The 12394-nt window shown below is 42.6% G+C and overlaps 1 protein-coding gene across 2 annotated transcripts; it reads left to right on the plus strand.

The window, feature by feature from the left end:
* Nucleotides 1-5172: 5172 nt before the first annotated feature.
* Nucleotides 5173-12370, plus strand: LOC120642138 (general transcription and DNA repair factor IIH subunit TFB2-like). Of its 2 annotated transcripts, XR_005662518.1 has the most exons (17): nucleotides 5537-5593; nucleotides 6095-6218; nucleotides 6295-6462; nucleotides 7417-7485; nucleotides 7933-8026; nucleotides 8376-8476; nucleotides 8970-9015; nucleotides 9099-9158; nucleotides 9253-9321; nucleotides 9673-9756; nucleotides 9831-9914; nucleotides 10062-10147; nucleotides 11011-11101; nucleotides 11219-11252; nucleotides 11496-11576; nucleotides 11668-11742; nucleotides 11851-12370. XR_005662518.1 is itself a non-coding variant. In XM_039918552.1 (16 exons), the coding sequence occupies exons 2-16, from the start codon at nucleotides 6106-6108 to the stop codon at nucleotides 11983-11985; spliced, it is 1356 nt and encodes a 451-aa protein (XP_039774486.1). In that variant the 5' UTR covers nucleotides 5173-5593; nucleotides 6095-6105; the 3' UTR covers nucleotides 11986-12370. The 2 variants fall into 2 exon arrangements, 1 of the variants encoding a protein (XP_039774486.1); XM_039918552.1 differs by lacking the exon at nucleotides 11219-11252 and having other exon boundaries at nucleotides 5173-5593.
* Nucleotides 12371-12394: the final 24 nt, after the last annotated feature.

Raw genomic sequence — 12394 nt, forward strand, 5'->3', positions numbered from 1 at the left:
ACAGTGGAGCATATTTGTAACATCCAAGAGCAGAGCGCTAAGGCATGGTTAGCAACAGTTATCTCCTCTCTATCGATGGAGGAGTCACGATGTACGATGGTGACCTTATGGGCATTGTGGCATGCAAAGAGAAAGGTTGTCTATGAGAATATATTTCAAAGCTCTCTATCGACGCACAGCTTCGTGGAGAGGTTCATTGCTGATTTGGACCTTACAGTCTATAAGCCGGAGGCAAGACCAAAAACGGCTACTAGCTTCCCGCGATGGATTCCTCCTCCGCGCGGTGTATCAAAGATTAATGTGGATGATGTTTTATCCAAAAACTCGAGGAGGGCTTCAACTGCTGCGGTCTCGAGGGATGAAGCTGGAAATTTTCTGGGAGCATCGGCAGTGACAATGCTGGGAATTACTGAGCCAGATATCATGGAAGCTTTGGCACTCAGAGAATGCATGGCACTGGCGAAGGACCTCTCCCTCTGCTGGGTTGGTATGGCCAGCGACTACACAAACACTGTGAGGAGCATGAAGGGCCCACGATGGGTGTATATGGTCAGATTATCAGGGGGCTCAAAGAAGAGGCCGCGACTTTCCAGTTGATGGAGATCGTCCATGAGAAGAGGGAAGCAAGTCGCGATGCTCATTCTTCGGCGAGAAGCACACTCTTCATGGAGGTGGGGCGTTATGTCTGGTTTTTTGATCCGCCTGACGGCGTCTGTATTTCCTTTGTGAACTCTTAGTCTTGGGGTTCTTCAACCCCCCCTAAAAAAATCCAAAATTAAATGTACTAGTATTAACTGGTGGTGCATAGACATAGCATTCTAGCCGCCATGACCATACATCGCCCGTGCTACAATTCACGGATCCATCACCTAAAGGTAATGTTAGGCTATTTTCTCCTCCTTCCACGGCCTCTCACGGTCCACAACGGCCCAACCACTCGCCTTCTTCTCCCTCGAGCTGCCCTCAATGATTTTGAGTAAGTTTTTCATTTTTTCTTTGTTATCTTGCTAGTTTTACTTTTTGCCTTAATTAGTTGTTTAGTTGTTTTTTTATCTGCAGGATCCTGAGCTTGTGTAAATAGCAAGTTCTACCTATTAAAGATTACTTTCTACCTAAATACACGGTAGGAATAAGTAGCTCGATAGCTATAGGCATGGTGCCTTGGCTTGATTAGCTATCTCATGTTGTGTTCCACCCACCGTATCGCAGTGGTAGGCGGCAGGTGATGACAACCATGTTCATTCTTTGTAGTCCACCATGCTCGAGTGCTTTCATAGCAGTAGTTATCGATTGACGTCAGACTCCCTTCTCATCCCAGTTTGAGTCCTTCTTTGAGGCCGCTGAAGTAAATCAAGCTAGTGAGTAGCAAGTTATTTTGGTAAATTAGTAGGATATCCGAAGTTAGACCCTCTTTTCTCTTACCTCTTCTTTCCTGGTGGGTCCGGTTGAATAGTTCTAGGCCTAGTCGAGTCTTACCATTCCTTGAATTCGATATCTCAAGTATACTCCCTGGTGAAAGTTACAATCGGTCTCTGTGCGCTTACAGAGTAATTCATTTAGGCTAAGGAGTGCCAACACCCGCCATGACTAGGGTTTGCTTTGGGTTGCCGGGATTGCTTCTCACCACCGGCCATAGAGGGAGGGATCGGTGGCGGGGGAGGATGGATGATGATTTCATCACCTGAAGCGATGCCTAGACGCGCCCCATTCTAGCAAGGTGAGGAGAGGGAGGATCATTTATGGAGAAGGAGGCCTAATGCATGCTAAGTTCATTCTCATCGATTGCCGATGCTCGGGCTTGGCAAATTTAATCAAGATTCGAACTGGAAAAACTAAGAACTGGAACCAAAAGAATTGGAACCGAGGAAATTTAGTTACTGTTCGGTTTCTATTTCTCAAGAACTGAATTTACTCGGTTAGTTCAGTTTGGTTCCTGATTAACCGAGAGAACCGAAACAAACAAACACTCAGCCTAATAGCCCATTAACAAACTAGCTCAAGAGCCCATTAATCAACTCTAAGATGATTCCAACCCACACCCCGCCCCCTCCTCCCAGGACCACGTGGGCCCCACACATCAGTGACTCAATGTCACGAAAACGTCACCGTGCAAATCCCCTCCCAGGTCCCAGTCGCCACCATCCCCAACTCTATGCCGCTCGCGGCTCTTGGCTCGCCTGCTCCGCTTGCCAACTGGCAACCGCGCGTGCCCGGGACGGCCACTGGCTTGACGGGCCTCTGCCGCTGCGAACGCCGCCCACCCTGCCGCCCGTCGAGCGCCCGCCATCGCTCCCCGGCAGCGCCCTCCTCCCCTCCATGGCACGCGCCACCGCTCCATCTTCCACTCTCTGCCGCCGGAGGTGCGGGCGCGAGCGGCTTGCATGGTGGCGATCGAGGCTCCAAGCCTCCAACCATAGCATCCAGCAGGCGGCGGCGGCACGTCTCTGCACGCGGATCCAGCGTATGCGGCAGGCGGCGGCCATCTCGGTGCGAGGCGAACAACAGCATTGGTAGGCGATGGGATCGATTTTTTTTTTATTTTGCGAACCTGCCGTTGATGTGTTGAGATAGATTCGGTTAATTCGGTTATAAACAGACGAACCGAAATAACCGAAATTGAATTTTGGAACTGAACCAATCGGTACGCGAGTGATGCAAGCTGACGCGGACAAGCTAGACGCCTAGAAGGCCGCCGTGCCGCATGACACAGCGCAAATATGCAGGTGCCGCGATCTGGCCTCCCTACTGCTACTCGCCATGATCGTCGACTACTCAACTCCACCGTCGGCTTCAATCAGGTAAACCCGCCTAGGTGACGCCCCAGCTTTGGCCTTCTAAGGTTCGAACTCTCTCCTTGTCCACTCTCTTACGATTTAGTATATATGCTGCTTAATTTTGATGATTGGTTTAGCTTTGCTCCGTTCCTCGCAAAGCCGATGATTGTTGCACAGGATCTCATTAATTGGTAATCGGGATCGTATTTATTGGGCTGAACCTTGACAACACTGAGGGCTGATTCAGGCAGACGTTGGGAAATAATCCTGGTCTGTGTTAGTCACTTAATTAGTCATAACTCATTGCTGTCATGACATGGATAAATGTGGTCCCCTTCAATGCCCTTGTTGTATCTGTAGCAATGTTTTGTTACATTATATTGAAGGTATGATTCACTGTTGCAGGTATCTATGAACAAAGAAAGATCCATGTTATGCTGTTGACACAGTGTACATATCTGATTTATATATGTTCACTCATAACTGTATTCAGCTGCCTAGATAGTCAGTGATGAACCCTCCAAATAAATCAGTATTACTATATATGTTTTTTCAATAAACTGCAATTCAAAGACGAAACCTCTTCTATGGAATCAATATAATTACAAAACCTATAAATACTGAACCTATTGTGCACAACAGTAGGCTCTTCGCACACACCTTCCGCAATGTCGTCTTCAGGAGGACACTAACATGTACCGAAGTGCTGGATGCATTCCCCTTTTTGTTGTACGCAGTTAGAATCTTCCTCTCCCTTTTGATATCTAGTCTTCGCCTCTTCAATGCTTCCTTCAAGGGCATGCGATACAAAGGGCTACGAAGCAAGATGTGGCCAGACTTATTTGGAGGCGGGCACAGATAAAAGAGTCTTGTTCTCAGTCGACGATGTTTGTGAACGTCGATCTGGCGATAGATAATCTGAAGTAGACGGTTAATAGCTGCCTCTTCCTCCTTGTAAGATGGCCATTGTAGCATCCCTATTGACTTGAGATGGTTGTATTCAGCTTTAATAGAGTACATGGCAATACGCAAAAGAATTTCTTTCATGAACAATGACGTTTTGATCAACTCGTCAGGATTCCAGAACGCACGTGTGCCGTATATGTCCTTGATGTATAGGAAGGACCTTTTTGCCCTTAACTTTTTTGAGAGGAACCTCCCCCCTAACTTCACCAGAGTCCGGTGGAATAGCGGCCTGCAAACCATATGTGATTCACTCAGTATTAATATCTCTTGGAAGTTAGATAGCCCAGTGATTTTAATCCGCCTATTCATCGGATAGAGATTTATCAAGCATTGCATTTTTTTTTCTGATATAGGAGGTAAAACAGTCCCACCAGCGGTATCAAACCATGGATGCTCAAAGGAATCCATTATTACAACTTATTAAGACCTACTTCAAAGGTTAGAGATAGTTGCTAGGTCATACAATAGTGTAAGAGATATGTCCTCCAATAATAGCTAGAGTCCGATACTAGCTTATACATCTAGAGATATGATGCCCTCCAATAGTTAGAGTCAAACACTAGCTTATACATCTAGATAGATCCACATATCAATCTCATCAACTTATTATTGATGATGTGTGCACGAGACTATCTCTTGAACAAGATTAAAAAAAACCTAATGTCTGATGTGGTATAATTATGAGCTAACTGACTCATCTGTTTTCGAGGAATCCTGGCTAAGTGAAATATAAAAAGATGAAACACACCACGGTTGTGTTTTAACATATATATGCTAATACAAATTGCAAAAGAGAGGAGCAGTTTCCCAAAGGCTAAGTGAAAACTCATCTGTTTTCGAGCATAATGCATGTGTGTTGCTACGGGTAATATAATAAATCTATGTAATACCACCAACTTTATGTTCATTCACTTCATGTGCATGCTATGTCGTGGTTGTGCGAGATATTGATTGTCCGTGTTACGATTGGAATTTCGATTGATTTATTCGGGTTCCGGTTAGAATTTGGATTGATTTTTTCAGACTCCGATTAGAATTTCGATTGGCGGATTAAGCAAACATTGATTTGCTTGCTTTAGAAATAGTAGAGAAGAGATAGAGATATATATACGAGCCAAAGTATGTCCCCAAAAAAAAAAGTAAGTACCTGTCTCTTTTCTTGTCCTGATCCATCAGCTCCGGAGCTCGTTGATATGCGACTTGGCCTGAAGCAATGCAATGCAGCAAGCAATCGTGGAGAGCGAGCCTATTTTGAAAAAGAGAATCTACGCGGAACCACACCAGTATATATGACGACGAGGACGACTTGGGACGCGACTTGTGTTGGTTTCTGACTGTAACTCGTAATAGTACGGCCTAGTATTTATGATAATGCTGCAGGCCCATGTATTTCTGATATGTGCAGCTCGCCTATCGGGCCTGAACTGCAGGCCTTTTTTTTTTCTTTCTTTTTGCCCCTCTATTGGTATTGAGCTTCATCTCTTGGAGCTCCGACCTCCTCCTTGCACCCGACCGCCCGCGCCCCGCCTGCCGCCTCCAACCCTATATCCCTGCGCCTCCGTCGGCCGCTGCCCGCCTGAGCCTCCGCCCCACGCCGTGCCGTCGCCTGCCCCTTGACTCCCCCGGACCCCTGCGGGGAGCTGGCCTGCTGGGGACGACTCCGCAGCCCCGCACCCAGCGGTCACCGTCCTGCTCCCACCGCCTCCCGCCCGCCGCCCCGAGCGCGCGCACCTCGAGCGGCAGGGGGCACGAGCACTAGCCGCAGCAGGCCAGCAGCCATTCCGGGTTCCGGCATCTAGCATCCCCAGTTCTCGAATCTCCACTGCCCAATTGCAATCCCCTCCCCCTCACTGGTGTGTACTGCTCTCCCTCCCTCCCTCTCTTCTGAATTCAGACATTGAGTGATTCATTGAATAATTGGTTGTATTGCTGCTGTGTGTTATCAGGATGTTTAGCTATGAAGAATGGAAACGTTGTTGAATTCAGCATATTATGGGACCTTTGTAGTAGCTATGTTCTTGTAAATTTAGTTACCAGTGATTGTGAATGTTTCTTGTGGTACTTCTGCTCTGGTTTTTTTTTTTGATTACGAATGGGAATACCAAACTTTGAAATCCTGGCTCCACCAGTCTTAGATATTGGCCCTAGGCTTGTGGATTCACCAACCTTGCGTGTGCACTGATCCCAGTCCTCCACAAGTTTAAATGGAAGTTATCTGGTAAAAAAAAGTATCTCTAGGTGTTAAAGAACTGGAGATTTAATATTGTAACTCAGGTCGATCAGATGACTGTAATTTCAAACTAGCCAATTTTGGAGCAAAGAAGGATTTAGAACCCACCCTCTGTTCTCCACAGGTGCATCAAAGATGCCGCAGGTAATGGTGGTGGCGCGGAACTTCATGGATATGGTGGCTGCGCTGCCTGCCTCCAAGCTTGATATGCTCTATGACTCGGCCTTCATCTGTGAGGCTGTACTCAGGTCCAAAATCCACATATTCTGCAGTGTGTTATTCATTCTCAGTGCTTTCAAGATCTTGATCCAGTTAAGTTTGCAGGTCACTCCCACCATTGGCAAAGAAATATGCACTGCAGATGCTGTACGTGTTGGCACCGGTGACCGCTGCAGCTATGGAAGAGTGGGTGCTCAATGAATATGCTGCCAAGCATAGGGTTGCCATTGATAAGCTGCTCCAACTCAGGGTCTTCGTTGAAGTGCGCGATAGGTAAGACACCATCTATCTCCATGAGATACTGGGCATTTTTTTTACTTGAACTATGAGCAGACCATAGCTCACCTGGCATAGATAAGTTATGAGTGGCCTCAAGTGGTGATACGCTGATATGCATCTCACCTTTGTTCTACTGTTTTGATTTCATTTATTACCTTTTTTCTGCATTCACGGGAGATTAGATTTTCACAGATAGCAAGTTGCTAATTTTTCGCAAAAACTGTTTTGCCCCATGACAACCAATAATGCATGTTTTGTTCAAAGCAAGCAATAATTTGCACTTCAGCCACAAATTTGCATGCTTCCTATCGCAACCAAGTGGCTTTCTCTGTACGGTATATTCAATTATTCATGTATGGAAACATGTGTTGTTGTAACAATGTATTAAGTCGTGATACATCCTTCATTTAAATATTTAATCATGATGACGTATCAGTAATGCAGGAAATATGATCAGTATTTACATGCTTGTGATAGATATGTAGTTAAATTAGCATCATGAGATGGCCGTGTCTTTAGAGGCAAAAATTTACACATGGTTACTGATTGGTTGAGCAATGACATTATAGATTCTTATGTTTCTTCACTTCGGCTTAAGAGATTATCATATATTTATAAAAGAGGTTATCTTATGAAATATGCTTCAGACATGATGAGGCAATGTTTTGTTTGAATATATGTACGGAATCCTTATGTACATTGATGGCTTGGCACGATTCCTTATTTCTGACGACATTCACACTATTTTATTTAAGGTAGAGAAATGAGGATTGTAATGATTTGATTAATCATAGTGACTGACTCTTTACTGTAGACTTCTCTGGAATGCTGCTAACTTATTACTAGCTATTTACTGCTACATTGACTGCTGTGCTTAGCACTGCAAAGCATGCTGGTGCATGGTATATAGGCCATTCCTAACTCTCATGGGTTTTTCTCTGTATATAGACGAAAGGAGGTGAGCTACAAGATGAATCAAAAGTTCCAGAGTAACATGCAGAAGTATTTGGTTGACGGGTATGGTTTTCTCAACTTCTGTTCTTTGTTTGATATCACATGGGTGATCCTTTCTCAGACTTGGACCTGCTATGATGGTGTCAGCAATACAGCTTTCCTGCATGTGTTCTCCATAATGTATATAAACACCAAGTTAAGACTTAGTAGTGATTATTCTGCCTTATGAAATTACCCTGTGCACTGCTAATATCACCACAACATGGAAAAAAAATTGAACTCTTTCCGCATGGTGTTTTGCGAGCAAGCAAGTAATTCACTCTACCACTGTTTATATGAAAAGAAGATTGTTGTATAGTGATCTGTACATCTTCATTTTTTAAGAAAAAAAAATCTAAAATGATATACCTTGAGCTGGTGACGTTTGAGCCTTTTGTTCTACGACTAATATTTGTGGAGCATATTAACTATTTATCATACCACTCTTACTTCTTTTAACTTTTATTGCAGTGGAAGTTTACCAAGGGAACCGATACCATTAAGTGTTACTGGTAGATTGCCTGCATCAGCAGATCTGGAAGCCTATGCTCTTGATCAATGGGAGGTTAGGATGACAAAGCTTAACTCAGAGTGTTTTTACCACGCCTCCTTTCCACCTTTTTTTTTATATCGTCATTTCGCTTCCCTTCAAATCCATTAGAGTGGCTATTTTTTTATGTTGGTTTGCCAAAACCTAACGCAACCCTCCTCCTTTACCCGGGCCAAGGGAACTTATTTCTTTCGGGTTTCATCTCTAGCCTACCCCAACTTGCTTGGGAAAAAAGGCTATGTTGTTGTTGTTGTATTTCGCTTCCCTTGTCGAAACCGATTCTTAGAGTAACACTCAGAAGGCTTCCAGTGTTTATTTCCCTTAGTGAAGGCTTATATATATATTCTATTTTCTCTTGTAATAGTGCTTCTTGTTGCAATTGATCAATTCATCTCAAGTTGAAAAAGGGACGAGTTTCAGCTCCTCCATGATGAAGACATTTCAGCGTGGCCTTCTGAGTTCAAGGTTCCGTCTGGTCACCTTGTCTTGACAGTTAGGTTAATTTCTTCTAAACTAGCGACTGTCAAATGTGTTTTTTTATGAATAAGTGATTGACAAATTGTCGTAACTCTTTATTTCTTCTAGTACAATCGAATAATAATATCCGATGCCATTCTCTACAATTTTATATAGCAAATCAGCAATACGCTAAACACATAATAGTAACTAGTAAATTATAGTTGATGTGGTCTGACAACAAATTGCTGTCGGTTTACTATTCTATTTCCTGGATGTAAAACTTGATTAACTGATGATCCTAGCAGATGATTAGGTTCATTAGCTTGGTCTTCTTTGGTTAAAATAGTCAAGATATTTCTTAGTCATGTTTAATGTCCATTATTCATGTTAATCATTTAAATCTCATATTTCATCTGCTGTTGCATGTTGTCCAGCTTTGTCTTCATTGATATATACAATAATTTCAGCGACGTGGTTTCCTGATTTGGCATGTTCGCAGGGATGGTGAAGCTCCAAAGTTGACTGAGAATGGCTTCCAATTTCTTGTGAGTTTTCAGCTTTCAGCTCTCATCTAATCCGATAATTGTCATCTTCCATATTTGGTTCTTATTATTTTCTATTATACTAGCTGATGGAAACAAATGCACAACTTTGGTACATAATGAGAGAATACATTTCCTCTGCAGAGGTATTGGTGGCATATTCTTTTTATATTTATTTTAGTTCACCTTGGTGACTTTTATGTTGAATTCGTTGTTGATTATTCATGTTATTGAATATAGGAACGTGGAGTGGATCCTACGGAGCTGATATCATTTCTCTTGGAACTTAGTTTTCATAAATTGGGAGCGGTAAAGTGAACTTTCTTTCTAAAGATCATGTTAGCACATGTAGCATTTTGTCCTTGGAAAAAATTCTATGTCCAGAGCACCTTGTCTTGTGGTGATACGGTACATGAATAGGAAATTAAGTGCTCATAAATGAAATATACTAGAAGAGCATCTTCAAGAAGTTGTAACTGTTCCACTTCATCTAACATGACAGGAAAATCAAGCTTGCCTGCTTAAGAATGTTTGAAAAGAAGTTAGTCATTATAGTTTTGAGTCTAATAAAATGAAATCTACCAGCTTCTTATTCAAAGTCTGCTGTCTGAGTTTGAAAATTCACGGCCATACTTTCTGTTTGCCTTGTTCATGTTTCAGGCTTATAGTTTGAACACTCTGACTGATGTCCAAAGAATTGCCATCAGGGATCTTGCAGAGTTGGGATTAGTCAAGCTGCAGCAGGTAGAAATTCTATTTTTGTCCCCCCCCCCCCCCCCCCGATCATCGTGACGATAATGATGAGTACTGAATTTCAGGGTCGAAAGGATAGCTGGTTCATTCCCACCCAATTGGCAACAAATCTCTCAGCAAGCTTGTCAGATTCATCGTCTAGCAAAGAGGTTGCATAAAATATCTTTCCCTACTACAGCTATTTATGTTTTCCAAATCTTCTCTGTAACCTCCACCTACTTGTCCCCTAATCAATGATCAGGATGAAGATATGTATTACATTTCATCTAAGAGTTGATATTGGTAATGTGTTGCAGGGCTTTGTGGTTGTGGAGACAAACTTTAGAATGTATGCATACTCTACTTCCAAATTGCACTGTGAGATTCTGCGCCTTTTCTCAAGGTACATGAGGGTCCATATGAGTGACATAATCTATCTCTTCAATCTACCACTTTTTCATTAAAGCTACAGCATGGTAGTTCACTACCTCCTGTTCGGGAATTACTGCTTTTGTCATGTTGCATGCAAAGAGAGCAACTGATCTGTCATAACTGCATGGGCTCTGTACTGTTTCTTAAAGCTTATTTACCTGATGCACTTGAGTATAGGCCAATTCAGTTGTTCTGCCATTCCCAGTAGACTGGTCAGCAGTTACTGTTGTGAATTCTATGCAGCTACTTGTTTATTTGTGCTCTTGACCTTTACAAATTAGACTGCATATGTTAAGTTTCTAGTGTAGTCCAGTGCTGACTGGTCAGCAGTTACTGTTGTGAATTCTATGCAGCTACTTGTTTATTTGTGCTCTTGACCTTTACAAATTAGACTGCATAAGTTAAGTTTCTAGTGTAGTCCAGTGCTATATCTGGTAAAAAAGTTTAACTTAATAAAGCCATCTATAGACATCTCTTGGAGGTGCTAAGCCCTTCAGAATTATGGTGCCGTAGCCCCTAGGCGGCTTGTAAATCTAGCTGTTTGAACCACCTGCATCTGAAAATAATAGTTGTCCCCTTTGCACTGCTGGGTGTAGTGCATTATTGCACTTTGCTGCCTTGCGCTATTGCCTTGTTCTATAGATGGCAAGGAGGAATTATTTTTAGCATCCTACTCTGATTTATTTGAGGTTCCAAGAACAGAAAATTTGTTTCGAATGAGTCCAGCTGGCAGGTTTTGTACTCTTGTTCTAAAGGCTTGATTATAATGGCATGGTTAGTTGTTTGTGCACTCATTTTGAAACGAAGTTATTGACCCCATCCTTCTCTTTTTAGGGTGGAATATCAACTTCCAAACCTCATCGTGGGAGCTATTACAAAAGAAAGTATTTATGGTGCTTTTGAGAATGGAATAACTGCTGAACAGGTAATGTCTAGAATCTAGATTATACTATTTCTGTGCTGTTTTACTTTTAGCCTTAAAATGCATGCAGTCGAGTATTCTTATATAACTAAAAATGTAATGGTCATAGGTGTGTTTCAGATTATATTTACCAAAATGCCAAGGGACAGTGGAGGTATTATTGCTACAAAATACATTGCATACATACACATGACGTTTTTTAGGACACTTTAATTTGAAGTTTGTGCCCACTAACAGACCCAAACTTAATTATGGTTATTTCTTGGGCACTCTGTAAATTTTGGTAACATTTTTGTCCACCAGCTTTCTGTTCTCTTTCTTGTCTTGTATAAAAGCTGCTACATTCAAAATCTAGCTTGCATCTTGTTTCAAGATTGATTGTCTTCTTGTTTTTCAGATAATTTCATTTCTCAAGCAAAACGCTCACCCTCGTGTTGCCGACAAGATACCTGCTGTCCCGGAGAATGTCACAGATCAGGTAAGAAGCGAGAGTTCCACTCTTTTGACAGCTATCACTTACTTTGCAGAAACAGTACAGTGGAAAAGTAATTCAATTGTCATCTATGCAGATTAGGCTGTGGGAAACTGATCTCAACAGGGTTGAGATGATTCCATCACATTTATATGAAGATTTTCCTAGCAAGGTGAACACAGTATTATCTGTACCCTGCATCTTTGTCCAAGGGTGCTTGCTGTACTCAGCGATTTTTCTCGTGAACTGACAGTTTACCTAACTCTGCTCCCTTATGCAGGAATGGTTTGAACAATGCTGTGATCATGCAAGGGATCATGGATACTTGCTCTGGGAGGACTCGAAGAGGATGAGGCTAATTGTGCGAGGGGAGTTCCACCCTGAAATGAGGGAGTTCCTCCGCAGGCAAAGATGAAAAGGGACCATGCGTTTGTTCTGGTACACTCCTTTATGATTGAAGGGAAGGGCCATTTTGGATAGAACAAACAATCTGTGTGCATAAAGCTCCTCTATGCAAATGCCTTCCATTTATACTAGTCTGCCAGCAATTGTTCCATTTGTTCCAGCAATTGCGTCAACAGATGGTTAGTTTAGATTACTGAAAGTTCCATTTGTAGTGATGTGATCAACGCGACATTGTGAGTGGGTTGTGGTGATACCGAGGGGCGGTCTCTATTTTTTTTCTTCTTTGGTGTCTCTGATGATCCAGGGTGAGTATCCTCAGCTGGTGGCTGCTGCTGTAAAATCTCAAATGACTCTGAACGATAAATATTCATTTTTTCGGTTTTCATTTCTGTAGACGATATTGACTCACTGTACCGGAT

This window comes from Panicum virgatum, chromosome 7K, assembly GCF_016808335.1.
Source record: "Panicum virgatum strain AP13 chromosome 7K, P.virgatum_v5, whole genome shotgun sequence".
NCBI classification, from domain to species: Eukaryota; Viridiplantae; Streptophyta; class Magnoliopsida; order Poales; family Poaceae; genus Panicum; species Panicum virgatum.